This window comes from Panthera onca, chromosome A1, assembly GCF_046562875.1.
Source record: "Panthera onca isolate mPanOnc1 chromosome A1, mPanOnc1 haplotype 2, whole genome shotgun sequence".
NCBI classification, from domain to species: Eukaryota; Metazoa; Chordata; class Mammalia; order Carnivora; family Felidae; genus Panthera; species Panthera onca.
The window spans coordinates 149,049,251-149,065,606 of NC_138339.1; the positions used below are offsets into that span (position 1 = coordinate 149,049,251).

The following is a 16,356-nucleotide window of genomic DNA, read 5'->3' on the forward strand; positions in this document are numbered from 1 at the left end:
GACAGCTCAGAGCCTGGAGCCTGCTTCAGATTCTGTGTCTCCCTCTCTCTCTGCCCCTCCCCTGCTCATGCTCTCTGTCTCTCTGAAAAACAAATAAACATTAAAAAAAATATTTGAGTCACTCAAAGTGCCTTTTTGTTCCCAGCAGAGGTTGAGCTGACACCCTGCCTTCTCGTTTCAGCTCCCCTACTGTGAAGAAACTGTCCTTTTTTTTTTGTGGTCTGTTCAGTGTGATGGTGAGTTCCCTGCTTAACGTGGCTCCAAGCACAGTGCTGCAGTTCCTGAGCACATGAAGGTTGTGATGTGCCCTAACGAGAAAATACGTGTTAGATAAGCTGCACTCAGACATGAATCATGAGTTCAATGTTATTGGAAGAACAATATATGTTAAATACGGTGTCTTTGAACAGAAACACGCACAATGCAAGGTTATGTATTGGCTGGTCGATGCAAATGTGGTGGGAGGCTTGCAAGGAACTTACCCCTGTATTTCCCTTGGGAGCAGTGGCATTTGCTAATTCTGTGTTCATGACAACTTCATGGATATAATCATGTTAAATTATGAGAGTCAACTGTATGTATCTATCTGCACATAACTGTATATATGCTTCCGTATTTTTCCACATGAATCTTTTCATGTGTCATAAAATATCCCTTGGAAACATAATTTTTCGATTGATGTGGAATATTCAGCTGTATAAATGTACTGAAGTTTAAAAGATTTAACTTAACTTAAATATTCATGTTGAAATTGCCAGGGTGACTTTCAATAAGTAGAGGGGGAGATGGAATTGGGGATCTATTAATCCAAAAGAAGTAAAGAAAAGAGGAAAAAAGGCAGGGAAGAGTTGGGAAGACAAGTCAAAGGTGCACAGAAAGTGGTAAAACCTGATCCATATATATCAGTAATTATAATTGCTGTTTTTTATTTTATATTATTTTATTTTACTTTATTTTATTTTATTTTTCAGTGTGTGTGTGTGTGTGTGTGTGTGTGTGTGCACGAGCAGAGGAGAGGGGCAGAGGGAGAGAGAGAGAATTTTTTTCTTTTGGTTTATTTATTTTTGAGAGAGAGAGAGCATGAGCAGGGAAGGGGCAGAGAGAGACAGAGACACAGAATCCAAAGCAGGCTCCAGGCTCTGAGCTATCAGCACAGAGTCCCACACCGGGCTCTCTTGAGCCATGAGATCATGACCTGAGCTGAAATCAGATGCTTTAACCAACGGAGCCATACAGGTGCCCAGAATCATTTTTTTTTAATGTTTGTTTATTTTGAGAGGGGGAGGGGCACAGAGAGAGAAGGAGAGAGAACTCCAAGCAGGCTCCATGCTGTCAGTGCAGAGCCCGATGTGGAGCTCAATCCCACCATGAACCATGAGATCATGACCTGAGCTGAAATCAAGAGTTGGATCCTTAACAGACTGAGCCACCCAGATGCCCCGAGAGACAGAATTTTAAGCAGGCTCTGCACTCAGTGCAGACCCTGACTCGGGGCTTGATCCCATGACCAGAAGAAATCAAGAGTTGGATGCTCAACCAACTGAGCCAGTCAGTTGTCCCAATTGCTGTAATTTTAAAACCCCAGCTACTTGATATTTTCAAGTGGGACACCCCAAATCCAAAGATATAAGTTAAAAAAATGGAAAAATATATATGAAAAATATCACATAGCTGTACTAATATTAGACAAAATAGATTTTAAGGCAGGAAAAAAAGACTCTAGGGCAAAAAGCATCAGAGAAGATTAAAGGGTAACCACATAATGGTAAAAGTTTGATCAATTGAGGGTATGTCACAAGTCCAAACTTGTTGCGCCTAACAACATAGCTTCAAAATATAAAGGCAAATGCAGTCAGAAAGTAAACCTCTTTATAGGGAGAAATCACATCTTCTTGCCACAGTGGAAGATTTTCACACATTGGCAGTACTCCACAGATTATGGAGACAAACAAGACAGTATAAATATAAATTTGAGCAACACAATTTACATAGTTGAAGTAATGGACAGATATGGAAGCCTGTCTACCCTCCAACCTATGAGAATGTGCATTCTTTTCAAATAGTCGGAAATCTAAAAACACATTTTAAAATGATCTATGGGTCAAAGATGAAATCGTCACGGAAATTAAAACAAGAACGAAAATGTTGAAAAACAAAATGTGGAGGATGCAAACAAAAAATATATTTAGAAAGAAATGGATAGTCTTTCATGCTTTTATTAGAACAGGGGCTCCTGGGTGGCTCAGCTGGTCGGGTGTCTGACTCTTGATTTTGGCTTGCGTTATGATCTTGTGTTGTGAGATTGAGCCCTGTGTCAGGCTCCATGCTGAGCAGGAAGCCTATTTAGGATTCTCTCTCCCTGCCCCTCCCCCACTCAGGCTTGCACACGTGTGCTCTGTCTCTCAAAAAGAAAAAAAGAAGAAACCATAACAACAGGCTGAATATCCAACAATAAAAAATAATTAGAAAAGGAAAAAGAAAGAATCCAAAGCTTTCTGGATTTTTGGATTTCTACTTTCTTTAAAGTAGATGGAGGGAAATAATAAAGATTAGAGAAAAAAATGAAATAGTAAAGAAAGATGCAACACATAGGATCAAGGAAGCTAGAAGCTCTTTATTTGAAAAAGCTAACAAAATTGACGAACACTTAGCCAGAGGGATGACGGAACAAGGACGGATGTAAATACAGAGAATATTAGAGGTGAGTATGACTTGTTTGTTTAAAACAAACAAGGAAAATCTTGAATCAGTACATGAAAGTCTTCCCTAAATGGAAATAGCAGGCCCACATGGTTTCGCTGGCAAATTCTAGCCCAATGATCCAGGAGGAGGAAATTCAGTCTTTTATACAGAAGAGAGAACAGGGAAAGAGAAAATAAAGACTAGAAAAGAAGAGGGGCAGGCAGGAAAATAACAAGACCATCTCATGATTATAGCTGCAAAAATCCTAAACAAAACAAGAGCAAACGGAATCTTAGGATGTACAAAAAAGATAACAATCACGACCCGATTTCATATATCCCAGAAATGCAAGGAGGGGGGGCTCCACATTGGAAAAAAAAACAACTAATACAGTAAGTAGTTCCCCTCTTATCTGTGGTTTGTTTTCTGTGGTTTCAATTACCTGCCATCGAGCAAGGTCTGGAAGCAAGATGATCCTCCTTCTGACAGAAGGTCAGCAGTAGCCTAACACCACGTCATTGTGCCTACATCATTCACTTCCCTTCATCTCTTCACGTAGGCATTTTATCATCTCACATCATCACAAGAAGGGTGAGTGCAGTGTAATAAGATATTTTGAGAGAGAGAGGCCACATTCACACAACTTTTGTTATAGTATGTTATTATAATTGATCTATTTGATTATTGTTATCTCTTACTGTGCCTGATTTATAAACTTCATTATAAGTATGTATGTATAGGAAAAAACATAGTATAGAGTTCAGTACCATCCGTGGTTTCAGGCATCCACTGGGGTTTTGGAGTATATACCCTGTAGATAAAGAGGGAGACTACTGTATAAATAATCACTTAACAGTTTAAAAGAGAAGAGAACCTAGGGTCAATCGATCCAGAAAAAGTAGTTGAGAGGGGCACCTGGGTGGCTCAGTCGGTTAAGCGTCTGACTCCTAATTTCGGCTCAGGTCATGATCTCATGGTTTTGTGAGTTCAAGCCCCATGTCAGGCTCTGCACTGGCTCTGCAGAGCCTACTTGGGATTCTCTCTTTCCTCTCTGCCCCTCCCCAGCTCATGCTCTCTGTGTCTCTCTCAAAATAAATAAATAAACTTAAAAAACATTTTTTAAAAAAAGAAAGAGTAGTCAATAAAATACAACAACCATTCATGATAAGAACTCTCTGCCAAGTAGGACCAGGATACTGCCTTAAGCTGATAAGGGACATCTAAAAAAATGATCTTATAGTAAACACCATACTCTATTGTGACCTGTTAAAAGCATTCTGTTTAAAATCAGGACAAAAGAAGGATGCTGGGTAGCAACACTTCTATTTAGCATTTTACCAGAGGTCCTAGTTAGCACAATAAGCAAGAAAGAGAAATTCTTATTAGTCAGAATTAGCAGGGCTATTCTGCAGTAACTAATAATCCCAACATTTCAGAGTTTTAAAAACTAGGATCCGTCTGTCATGTCCATTTCCTATCAGTGAGGATTCTTTGTATGGATACCATAGAAATAAAAAGAATAAGGATTGGAGTGGTGCCTGGGTGACTCAGTTGGTTAAGCGTCCAACTTCAGCACAGGTCATGATCTCATGGTTCATGAGTTCAAGCCCCATGTCGGGCTCTGTGCTGACACTGCAGAGCCTGCTTGGGATTCTCTTTCTCCCTCTCTCTCTGCCCCTCCCCTGCTCATGCTCTCTGTCTCTCAAAAATAAATGATAAAAAAATATGCATAAAGTACTCAGAGGAAAAAAGTCTAACAAAATCTGTTTAATATTTTTATGGAGAAAGTTATAAAGCATTAGAAAGGTATTACAGAGGGGCGCCTGAGGGGCTCAGTAGTTTAAGCATCCGTCTTTGGCTCAGGTCATGACCTCATGGCTCATAGGTTTGAGTCCCGCGTCGAACTCTGTGCTGACAGCTCAGAGCCTGGAGCCTGCTTCAGATTCTGTGTCTCCCTTTCTCTGCCCCTTCCCCACTCATGCTCTGTCTCTCTCTCAAAAATAAATAAACATTAAAAAAAAAGAAAGGTATTACAGAGTAGATCTAAGTAAATGGAAGGACTCACCATTTGTATGGATTGGAGGACTTATTATCATGAAGATAATAATTCTTCCCAAACTGGTCCACATGTCATATATCTTAACAAAATCACAGTAGGATTTTTCATTGAATTTGACAAAGGATGTAAAAAGTCAAACAGAAAAACAGAAGGCAAGGGCACCTGGGTGGCTCCGTCGGTTAAGCACCCGACTCTTGATTTCAGCTCAGGTCATGATCTCTCAATTTGAATTCAAGCCCCCATGTCGGGCTCTGCTGACAGTGCAGAGTCTGCTTGGGATTCTCTCCCTCTCTCTCTGCCCCTCTCCCACTTGCATGTATGCACACACACACTCTCTCAAAATAAATAAATAAAACTTAAAAAAAGAAAAAAGAAAAACAAAGGGCCAAGAACAGCCAAGCCACCCCTAAAGAAGAACAGGAGAATTTACTTCACTAGACAGCGAGACTGATCATACAACTATAAAAATGAAGACTATGTAGGGGCGTCTGGGTGGCTCAGTCGGTTAAGCGTCCGACTTCGGGTCAGGTCATGATCTCGTGGTCCGTGGGTTCGAGCCCCGCGTCAGGCTCTGTGCTGACAGCTCAGAGCCTGCAGCCTGTTTCAGCTTCTGTGTCTCCCTCTTTCTCTGACCCTCCCCTGTTCATGCTCTCTCTCTGTCTCAAAAATAAATAAATGTTAAAAAAAAAATTAAAAAAAAATGAAGACTGTGTATACTGACACAGAGATAGAAAAATTGACCAGGGGAACAGAAGAGACAGTCCAGGAACGGATCTACACATGTGTGGAAACCTGACACATGATAGTGACAGAACTGTCTGGGCATATTGGTGGGCAAGGCAATCCATAAATTATGGTGTAGGAACAATTGCTATTTGTGTGGAAAACCATGAACATGGATCCCCACCTCAATCCATAGCCACAGAGTGGATTTCAAATCCAAGACTTAAATGTGAAGGGCAAAAGTTTTAAAACTTCTAGAGGAAAACATTGGAGATTATCTTCATGACCTGGGTAGGGAGTAGGGAAGGATTTCTTTACTACCTCCCCAAAACCTAACTGACAAAAAATAATCACCTACTACATATTTAAAAAAAACAAAAACAAAACAACTCATTAAAAAAAAAAAAGCTCTTGATAATCCTTAAGAAAAAGCCAAATCACCAAAAGGAAACTGGCATTTCATAGAAAACAAGAATGTCCAAAACACATGAAAAGATGTTCCGCTTAATAGCTTGACATTTAAAAGTGTGACAATTTGAGGGGTGCCTGGGTGGCTCAGCCAGTTAAGCATCCGACTCTTGGTTTCTGCTCAGGTCATGATCTCACAACTTGTAGTTTTGAATCCCACATCGGGCTCTGTGCTGACAGCAGGGAGCCTGCTTGGGGTTCTCTGTGTCCCTCTCTCTCTGTTCCACCCCTGATTTCTCTTTCTGTCTCTGTCAAAAATAAATAAATAAGCATTAAAAAAAAAAAGGTGGGACAGTTTCACGTGTCAGTGAGGGTGTGAAGCAAGAATGCCTCCCTGCCGGTAGCATGAATGGGCATCGCCTGGTAAGGCTGGCCATGGGCCCAGCCTGTGACACAGTGCTTTCTGTCCTAGGTATATTGTGGAGCCTAGGGCACAACTATTTTCATATTCATACAATGTCATTGTCTTTTCATTGTGTTGACATTTGCACTGATGTGTAAAAGAAAATCGTGTAAAATGGCTTCCTTCTTAGCCCGAAGCAAGGCAGAGTCACCAAGCCATAATCAGTGGTCATTGTGTTCCTCACTATCACATGTTCGAGGTCAAAGAAGTGAGTGTGACTTCAGAATGTCCTTGAGGAGGCAAACATTTCAATTTTATTAAATCTCCATCCTTGTGTACACATCTTTTGGGTATTTTTTTTAATTAAAAAATTTATTTTTATCTTTTAAATTATTTTTGAGAGAGAGAGAGAGAGAGAGAGAGAGAGACAAAACATGAGTGGGGGAGGGGTGGAAAGAGAGGGAGACACAGGATCCAAAGCAGGTTCCAGGCTCCAAGCTGTCAGCACAGAGCCCAACACGGGGTTCAAACGCACACACTGTGAGATTATGACCTGAGCCGAAGTTGGATGCTTAATGACTGAGCCACCCAGGTGCCCCTCTTTTTGGTGTTTTAAGTGACTAAACACAAAACACTTCTGATGAATACAGAATTCAGGTCTTGAGGAAAAGCACTGGTGTGATTGGCTTGTGAGAAGAACTGGCCACTTTTCTCAGGAGACACCATTTTTACTCAAAAGAAGGACTGACCAACTATGGTTTTTCAGACTTCAGTATTTGGCTATTTTCTTGAAAATCAACAAGATGAGTCTGTCACTTCAAGGAAGCAATTGATAGTATTTGTTGCCAATGATAAAATTCAAGTTTTTAAGAGAAGGTTTGGAACTTGTAAAACATGTATCTGTCTCTGTGACCTTGACAGTTTTCCAATACTCAAGGGCTGTTTTGGAAGGATGAGATCAGTAGTGATATCAATGGATATGATTTTAAAATATTGTATGATGAGGGGTGTGTGGGTGGCTCTGTCCATTAAGTGTCTGACTTTGGCTCAGGTCATGATCAATGGTTCATGGGTTTGAGCCCCAGGTTGGGCTTTGAGCTGACAGCACAGTGCCGGTTGGGATTCTCTCTCTCTCCCTCTCTCTCTGCCCACCTCCCTCTCTCTAAATAAACTTTAAAGAAAAAAAAAGGATTTAAAAAATATTGTATGATGAAAGGTACCAACATTTGGAAGATCTGCCTGATTCAGTCAACTCCTATTTTCCAAATGACCAACATATGATGTTATAAAATCATGCATGAGCAAAAGATACATTCTGGATGCAAGACGAATCAATAGATTTCAATATAATAGAGTGCAGAAAGTCCACGGATATATTTTCAGATTCCAAATTGCAATTAATCTTAAAAAACTACCACCTGCTGAGTTTTTAGCATAGTATCAAGGAAAAATATTCACAATTATCTGAAAAGGCTTAAAATACCATTCCCTTTTCCAACTACATATTTGTGGGAGGTTGGATTTTCAACCAAAATAATGTGGAGCGAATGTGTTAAGAGATTGAATGCAGAAGCAGATAAGAGAATACAGCTGTCTTTTAGTTATGTTGGTCATTATTGAGATTTGTAAAAATACTATAAAACAACGTCACTGTTCTCAATTTTTTTTTACTTTGGAAAATCTAGTTAAACTTATGTGAACCTATACTAGGTTGTTATTGCTAATTTGAATAAATAAATATCTCTAAAAGTTACCAGTTTTTTTTTAAGGTTTATTTATTTTGAGAGAGAGAGTGAGCATGAGCAGGGGAGGGGCAGAGAGAGAGGGAGAGAAAGAATCTCAAGCAGGCTCCACGTTGTCAGCGCAGAGCCCGATTAGGGGCTCTATCTCAGAAACCATGAAATCATGACCTGAGCTAAAATCAAGAACCATCCGCTTACCCGACTGAACCACCCAGGTGCCCCTAAAATTTACTGGTTTTAATGGCTAATATGATGAATATCGGTAGATATAATCTCCATAATCAAAAGTTCTTTGGGGTCCTTCATACTTTTTAAGAGTATAAAAAAGGCCGTAAGACCAAGTCATTTGAGAATTGATGCCCTAGAAAAATATGCCCTGATGTATATGAAAACTTGTAAGTGTTCGTAGCAGCAGGATCTATACTAGCAGGAGGCTGGAAAGACCACACACGTTCCTCTACCATAGAGTGGGTAAAGAGAGGTCACTGCAATCTTGACGTGGTTCACAATAAAAAAGTGATACTTGGATATGGCCAAAAACCCAAACCCAAACCCAAATGTAAAAAACAATCTGCTACGAGTGGCAAAGTCTCCTTCCTACTCCGCCCGCCCGCCCCCCGACACCCCTCTGGTTTTCCTAGAGATCGTCTACATGCATGTGCTGTGCAAGCAGACATGTATCATGAACCTTCCTTTTTGTTGTCACATGAATGGTCACATCCTCTTTGTCGCTCTCTTTGCTCTTGCTTTTTGTCTCTACAGAGGATCTGGGGATTATTCTATACTTCCAGTTGTTCTTATTCTTTGTAAGGGTCGCACAGCATTCCATGTGTGGAGGTACCGTGATGTAATCCAGCCCCCATAAGGTAGTTCGCTTCCGGCCTTTGGCCATAATAGCCACAGTGTATCCCAAATATCTTAACGCATACATCTTTGTGTACATGGGTGTGTACATCTGTAGGATAAGTTATGAGGCATGGAAAGTTGAGGTCAAGGGTGTACATGTTAAGTGTTGGTGTGATTGCCAAGTGGCTCCCTAAAGCGATCATGCCAATTTCACCCCCTACCAGACGTATGTGAGGGTGTCCCTTTCCCTACACACCCACAACGTTTAATCTTTGCTTATCTGAGAGGTGAAAAGGCATTCATATTTAGTTGCTCTTCTTTTATTAGGTCAGAGGGCAGAAGACAACAGTGTTTCCAGTTCTGATTAGAATTGAACCCGGTTGATAAGCACCAAGCACCCTGCTGGTTGGGCTCTGAGGGAGGAGGGGCAAACCCGAGATCCGGTGTGCAGATGCTGTCTGTAGCGCATGTCCCAGGGGCCACTGCACCACTTAGAGGGGAGAGCACACGTTTACCTTTCTTGGGCAGTGGGCACTAGCACGCACTACCCCGGGTGGCCACTGGAGGGCACCAGTGCCCACCGAAACGCGCAGGGAGAGCATGGGGGTCTTGGAGAGCATCTGGTGCCCCTCCACTTTCCTTCTCACCCAGGGCCTTGGCTCTGCCCCTCCCCTCCACCCTCCCTGGGTAGGTGACCAGCTGGCTTCCCCAGGAATCAGGGACTGTCGGGGTTCGAGGCCCTTGGGCTGGGTGGCAAGCTGGAGGGACACAGGTGGAGTGGACACAGCCCCTCCAAGCCCATCTGCTCCACTCTGGGCTCCTCCGAAGCTCCTGCTGACACTCGTGACATTCCCCAGAGGGACCAGTGGGTGGGGGGGGGGGATGCTGCTGGGACAGCCGTCCAAGGGCCTTCTACCTTTGTGCTGGCCAAAGGATCCTTGTTCACAAAAGCCTGGACAAACTCCTCAGGCCCGATGTGTCGTAGGCGTTCCTGCACCAGAAGGGAGAGGAGGAGTCGGGAAAGGGGGGAAGGTATGGAGAGGGTGCGCACTGGGGGTCTGGCATGGTGCTCCTGTGGGCTCCCTCCCTCTCAGCCCACCCAAAAGGGTCTCTGGACACCTGTCCTTCTCACTAGGGCTCCACAACCCCTATACTGATTTGTCACGGAGCTCAAAACCAACCTGAAGGAGGCGCCCTGCCTTTCCCATGCCCAGGGGCTGCCATGGTTCATGGAGGGCAGGAAGCAATGTCCCCATAGGGGGTGTGATACCCAGGAAACTAGGCTCAAAACTGGGTAATTGAAATGACCAGCTCCCTCCAGGGGAGGCCTGGTAGCTAAGAGCATGGGGTCTGGGTCAGAATTAAATCCCGGCTCTGTCCCTTCTACTGTGTGACTTCTGGCAAGTCACTTAACATCTCTGGACCTTGGTTTCCTCATTTGTGCAAAGAGGAGAATAACAGTGCCTACCGGGCAGGGTGGTGGGAAGACAAAATACAACAGCGCACCTCACATGTTGAGTCTAATGCCAGAAAGCAGTAAGGGGGCCATAAATGGTGGAGGTTTAAAAGAGAAGAAACCTATCCCCCAACCTCCCCCTCTCTCTCTGGGGCAGGCCCCTTACCCTCTGCATCTATAGGGAATCCACCATGCTGGAGGCTAGGCTGGGGTATCCCCTTCACAAGCAGGAAGGCCTATATGGACTCCTCTGGGAAGCTAGGGTGGGTACAGTGTGTCTGTGAGTCCTGGCTGGGGAAACTTAGGCCCTGGTAGGGAAGACACTAGTTGGTGGAAGATCACACAGCAGGTGGTAGCAGAGCCAGTATTTGAACCCGGGTCCTCTGCCCCAGGCCCAGACTCTCAGGCAGGCCGAGCGTATCCAGCCCTCCTGCTGGAGTGGCGAGACTGTTCCAGAGCTAGGGAATCCTGGAGACACTGGCCGGCCCTGCTGTGACAGGCTCCAAGCCCTGGGTTATGCTGACACAATGTGGGGCGGTGGAGGGGGGGAGGGTGAGGAAGGGGGTTGGGATCAGGGACAGCTGGTTCTCAGCTGTTCCTGGCTCTGGGTCCCGGTAGAGGATGGCACAGGCCTGCTCACCAGCTCCACGTGGGTCAGCTGCTGGGCCAGAGTGTAGGGGTCACTGCAGACGCCGAGGAGCTCCCTGTGGATGGAGGCTGGTGGCTTGGTCCTGTAGGAGATGGGCTTGTCGGCCCCCAGCAGGCCTTCCGGGCCCTGGCCCTGAGCTGCCAGCTTCTGGTGCAGAGCCTGCAGGAGTTGATGCATCGTCTTCCGGTATGCCTGGAGAGGAGGTGGAAAGAGAGGGGCTCGTGCCCGAACACCCATCTCCCCATGTCCAGCGTCTGGGGCTCCAGGCTGGCAGAGACAAGCTGTTGCTTGATGTGCCTGCGCCCGTCCCCTCCTGTGGAAGCCGGAAGATCACACATCGGGGAGGGTGACCGTGGTCCAGGGCCACCCCGCCTCTTTGGGCTGGGGTGTGCACTGCCAGCGGGACAGAGGCAGGGAGAGAGGAGGGAGATGCCGCAGGTGCTGGCCTTTTGCTGGGCTTTAATGGGGGCCCCTCCACTGGGGGCCCTCCTCTTTCCTGACCCAGAGTGGCCTTCCTGACTAGCCATGCTGTCCTATCTCTGCCCCGACAGTACTTCTCCAGGTCGCTGCGTGTGACTTCTCTATGGGGCCACTGCGGGAGGTGATCGGGGTTGTTTACTGCCCCACCAGAATGACAGCTCGGCAGGCTCAGGGAAGCCCGTGTTGCCACCTCTATGCTGTCAGGGCTAGGCCTGGCTCTGGGCACACGGTGGGCCTTTAATAACTACTGACTGTACTGACAAAAGTGTCTCACCATTCAGCTCAGACAGATGCCTTCTTGCTTTGGGCTGCCCTGGATTGGGGAAGAAAGGCCATGGCCCCACCCTGGAGGGGCATCCATCCTCCCCTCCCACATCCACAGGGAGATTGATTTTTCCCCCCCATCAGAGACCCCTATTTCCAAGGAAGGCACCATCAGACTGGCTGTGTTTACTAAGCCTGACATCCACTGTTCCCAAGGGTTTTCTCAGTAATCCACAGAAGGAGCCCCTGAACTTGTCAGCAAATGGCCCCCCAGAGGTTGATTCAACCCCCACAGGCCGAGGAGCCTGGGTGGGAGTGTCTGAGGCCTGGCCTCCTGGCCATGATGAGCCATCAGGCAGGGTGCCCAGAGGGCCTAGAGGGCTGGGAGAATAATGGGTGGTCAGTCATCAGTACTTCAGGTAATTTCATAATTTTTTTGATGTTTATTTTTGAGAGAGAAAGAGAGCGAGAGAGAGTGAGCACGGGCAGGGGAGGAGCAGAGAGAGAGGGAGACATAGAATCTGAAGCAGGCTGTCTGCACTGATGGCAGAGAGTTTGATGTGGGGCTCTAACTCATGAACCGTGAGATCATGACCTGAGCCAAATTTGGACCCTTAACTGACTGAGCCACCCAGGTGCCCCTAGTGCTGCCAGGTTATTTCAGACAGAAGAAGTGTGCTTTCTTCATGCTGCTTTGAATACACAAATCCAGCAGCATTTTGCAGGTGGGGAGTCTGGCAAGCTGGGCCGAGTGTGCACGGGGAGGCCTCAACACTGAATCTGCCAGGGCTCCAGGTGGGGCGGTTGAGGTCCAGCATTGTTGTGGTGCCCAGAGCTCTGGGAGACCAAGATGGCATCCGCTTGGTGCTCATGGAAGTGCTTCTCTGTCAAGCGGTCATGGGCAGAGACCTCAGGACATGGGAACCAGGATGGGAGGCTGTCAACCCTAACTGAACCCGAACGCTAAGCCTTGCTTCCAGAGTCATGGTGGGCAGACCCACTGGTTAGCTGAATAGTATGTGGATAAACTGAGGTTGCCTGCAGACTAGCTGTGTCAGGTCCAAAAGTGTGGTCAGCACGCTGCCTATCAGATCTTTATTTGTGTGCTGGGAAAATGGGGAGTTGGGTCCATCCTGTGAGCCCCGATACCTGCACTGGCCCCCTATCTCTGTCCTCACTCAGACTCAGATTTAAGCAGTCACACTGTCATCATGTTCCCTCCTTCCCCACTCACCCCTCCACCACCCCACCCCACTAGTCACCCACTCCTGTCAGCCTTCGGACTGGCCCTTGCTGCCTCCCTGGACCTCCTGTCAGGAGAGCCCAGGGCCCTTTCTCAGGCGGCATCTGCCTTGGCCTCATTGTCTCAGCCTCCAGTTCCTCCTGCCTCAGGCTGTCAGCAGGCTTGTCTGCATCATCCTTCGGGGTATGTGGGGGGAGTGGTCCTCCCTATCTCCGTCTGGTCCTCCCCTTCCCCTCAGTCATACGCTGTCTAGAGTGTCACTTAGTGTTTGTGTGTGGACAACATCCAACTTCTCTGATCTCCAGATCAGATCACGGCTCAGGGGTCACCTTGACCCAATGCATGTAAGTGGAAGTCACCCTCACCTTGTCCAGAGCTGCCCCCTCTGACTGCAACCCTGTCTCAGTGACTGGAGCACTGCCGTCAGGCACGCAGGCCTGGAGCCATCCTCAAGCCACCCTCTCCCTCACATCCCTCCCGGTTATCACCAACCCTCTTGATTTTGCTTTCTGACATTTCCATGCTCTGTCTCTGTGGTCCTTAGAGACCTCAGAGGGCCCCCCGCATCCATGCTGGCCTCTCTAGACTCCACTCTGCAGCCAGAGCCGTCTGTCGAAAATGCACATCTGACCCCTGCCTCTCCCTTCTTTAAAATACCTCCATGCCTTTGCAAAGACAGAAACCCCGCAGGACTGGGGGGTCCTGAAATCAGGCTCTGTTCACGCTCGATGGCCTCCACACAGCCCCTGCCTGCCTTCTCAGTGCTCCAGACACATGCAGCTCCTTCGTCCCTTGACCCCTTCCCTGCCCCCGGCAGGGCCTGTGCAGCATTCTCTCTCTTGGCATGCTCTTATCCTTGGGACCTCAGAGCACCAGGCTTCCTTCAAACCCTCGGCCAAGCCTCAATCAGGGGATTGAGTATCTCCTCTCTCTGGACTATCAGCTCCATGAAGATAATACCGTGTCACTCTTTGCTCATCCCCAGCATGAAGGACACGGGGACTCACACACGTGCTGATTGGATTAATGTGGCCTTCACCTGCTTCTCATTGGTTGGCCTCTCCAATGTAGATGTCGGAGCCCTCCTGAAGTCAAGGATGCAGTGTATCCTTTCTAGTTTGCTAGAACCACGTGCCTACCCTATTTTAAAAATACACACATAGGGGCGCCTGGGTGGCTTTGTTAGTTATGCGTCTGACTTCTGCTCAGGTCATGATCTTGCGGTTCATGAGTTCAAGCCCTGCGCTGGGCTCTGTGCTGACGGCTCAGAGCCTGGAGCCTGCTTCAGATTCTATGTTTCCTTCTCTCTCTCTGCTGCTCCACTGCTTGCACTCTGTCTCTCTCTGTCTCTCAAAAATGAATAAGTGTTAAAAAATTTTTGAAAACATGCAGGTAATTTAGCAAGACTTGTTTGTACTGAACCAATATTCACTCCAAATGGTTAACATTTTCCTGTTAGCTCAGTCCTTTAGAATTTATCTGGTGGTGTTAGCCTCAAGCTTACTGTTGGTTCTTTCCCGAATCTTCTGCACCCCCTCGGAATATGGGGATGGTATTTACCCTTCATTTCCTCGCTGATTCCTACACCCTTGTGGATAGAGGCTGAGAGATCCCCTAGGTGCATCCGAGCAGGCTGAGAGAGACCTAGCACTGACAATGTTGAGGTCGTCCTTGTCCCCGTCAGGAATCCACATTTCGGAACACGTGGCTTTCCTGCATTCCATCCATTTCCACAGAGCCACCTGCTGTGTGCACAGAGCTGGGTTTCAAGTGCAGAGGTTGTCCAAGAGTGAAGGCTGTGTTTCTCCAAGGTGCCTCTTGGATTTTCATGGTTAGAACTCATCTCTGGCTGGACAGCCCTGGGCCTCTGTTCTTCGGAGTTCTTGCAAATCCCACCTGAGCCAGCCCAGGGTGCCTTGCAACGGGCTTGGCCCACCTTGCATGGGCAGGAGCTTGGCACCTGCTGCCAGTTTGTTCTCCATGTCAGCTTTTTGCTACCTGTGCCCTTGGGTGCGGGTGAGGTTCCAGGGGCAGTGGGTCAGCCCAGCAGACAGTTGTGTGAATGGCAAAGCAAGGTCAGTCCCCCAGAGAGCCCATGGTATCAGCTTCCTGTGTGGTTGGCCCCATGGGTGAGGCCAGGGCACCAAGATCCTCCTGTCCTGTCTCCCTTACTGGGGCTATGACTTTGGGGCCTTCCCTGGCTTCTCCTTCAGCCTCAGCACTGGCCTCCTTGAGCCAAAACTGCTGAGTCCAACCCACTGGAAGCCCCTCTAAGGCAGGGTCCTCTCCCTAGCACAGGGTGGCCCTGAGCAGGTTCAATGCAAGGGCCAGGTGCTGGGAAGACTTCCATGTTCAGTCATGGAGAAAAGCCTTTTCAGCTCCTCTCTGGCCTTTTGTTCCCAGATAATGAGAGGAAGTGGGCAGTACAGGGAGGGACATGAGGGTTCAGGAGAGGAGGCAGCTCATAAGAGAGAAGTGTCACCTTTCACAGTCCACTAGTGGGAAAGCTTCCTTGGTCCTGGCCCTGTGCTGTTTCCTCTTCTTCCCTGAGCTCCATTGTTATGTCACAGTCCTTACCATGCTCCCTCATTATAGAAAGAAGTTTAAGGCTCAGAGAAGTTAAGTAACTTGTCCAAAGACACATAGCTCTGAAAACACTCATTTCATGGATTTATGCATGGCATTTTATATCATTTGATCGTATTCCTATGTGAGAAATCTTTTATAGGACGATGCTGAAATATTTTTGGAGCCAAAGATATAATGTTTATAATTTGTTTAAAAATAATTTGGATGGACGGCACCTGGGTGGCTCAGTTAGTTAAGCATCCGACTTCAGCTGGGGTCATGATGTCACGGTTCATGAATTCGAGTCCCACATCGGGATCTCTGCTGTCGGCCCTGCTTCGGATCCTCTGTCCCCCCCTCTCTCTGCCCCTCCCCTGCTTGTGCTCTCTTTCTCAAAAATAATAAACATTAAAAAAATAATTTGGAGGGAGGGGGAAGTGTGTGAAGGGATAGAAGAAACTATTTGGCAAAATGTTGATCATTGTTGAACCTAGGTGATAAATACACAGGTGTTCACAGTTACTATTCTGTGTTTGTGTATGCTTGAAATGTTCCACAATAGCAACTCCATAAAAGTTAAAAATAAGCCCCATATGCCTGAATTTTGGAAATAATTTGTTCCCCATCACAGCTCACATTTACCAAGTGCCAAAATAAGAACACAAGTGACTTCAGGGATTCTTTGCTGCAAAGTTGTGTAGTGGGAACAGTATTTTTGCTGATGAACAAACTGAAGCTCAGAGAGGTGAAGTAACTTGTCCGAGGTCACACAGATGTGGTTTCTGAGCCTGGATCTATGTGGGCTCACATGGTATGGTCCAGACCTCATGCTC

At 46.7% G+C, this 16,356-nt stretch overlaps 1 protein-coding gene across 1 annotated transcript in view; it reads right to left on the bottom strand.

Moving 5' to 3' along the window:
- RASGEF1C (RasGEF domain family member 1C) overlaps window positions 1-16,356 on the bottom strand; it is an 88,970-nt gene that overhangs the window by 18,053 nt on the left and 54,561 nt on the right. The window contains exons 5-6 of the mRNA XM_060636432.3: window positions 10,960-11,160; window positions 9,780-9,854 (exon numbers count right to left, since the gene is read on the bottom strand). Of these exons, the coding sequence (XP_060492415.1) occupies window positions 9,780-9,854; window positions 10,960-11,160 (276 nt within the window). The remainder of the gene's footprint in view (window positions 1-9,779; window positions 9,855-10,959; window positions 11,161-16,356) is intronic.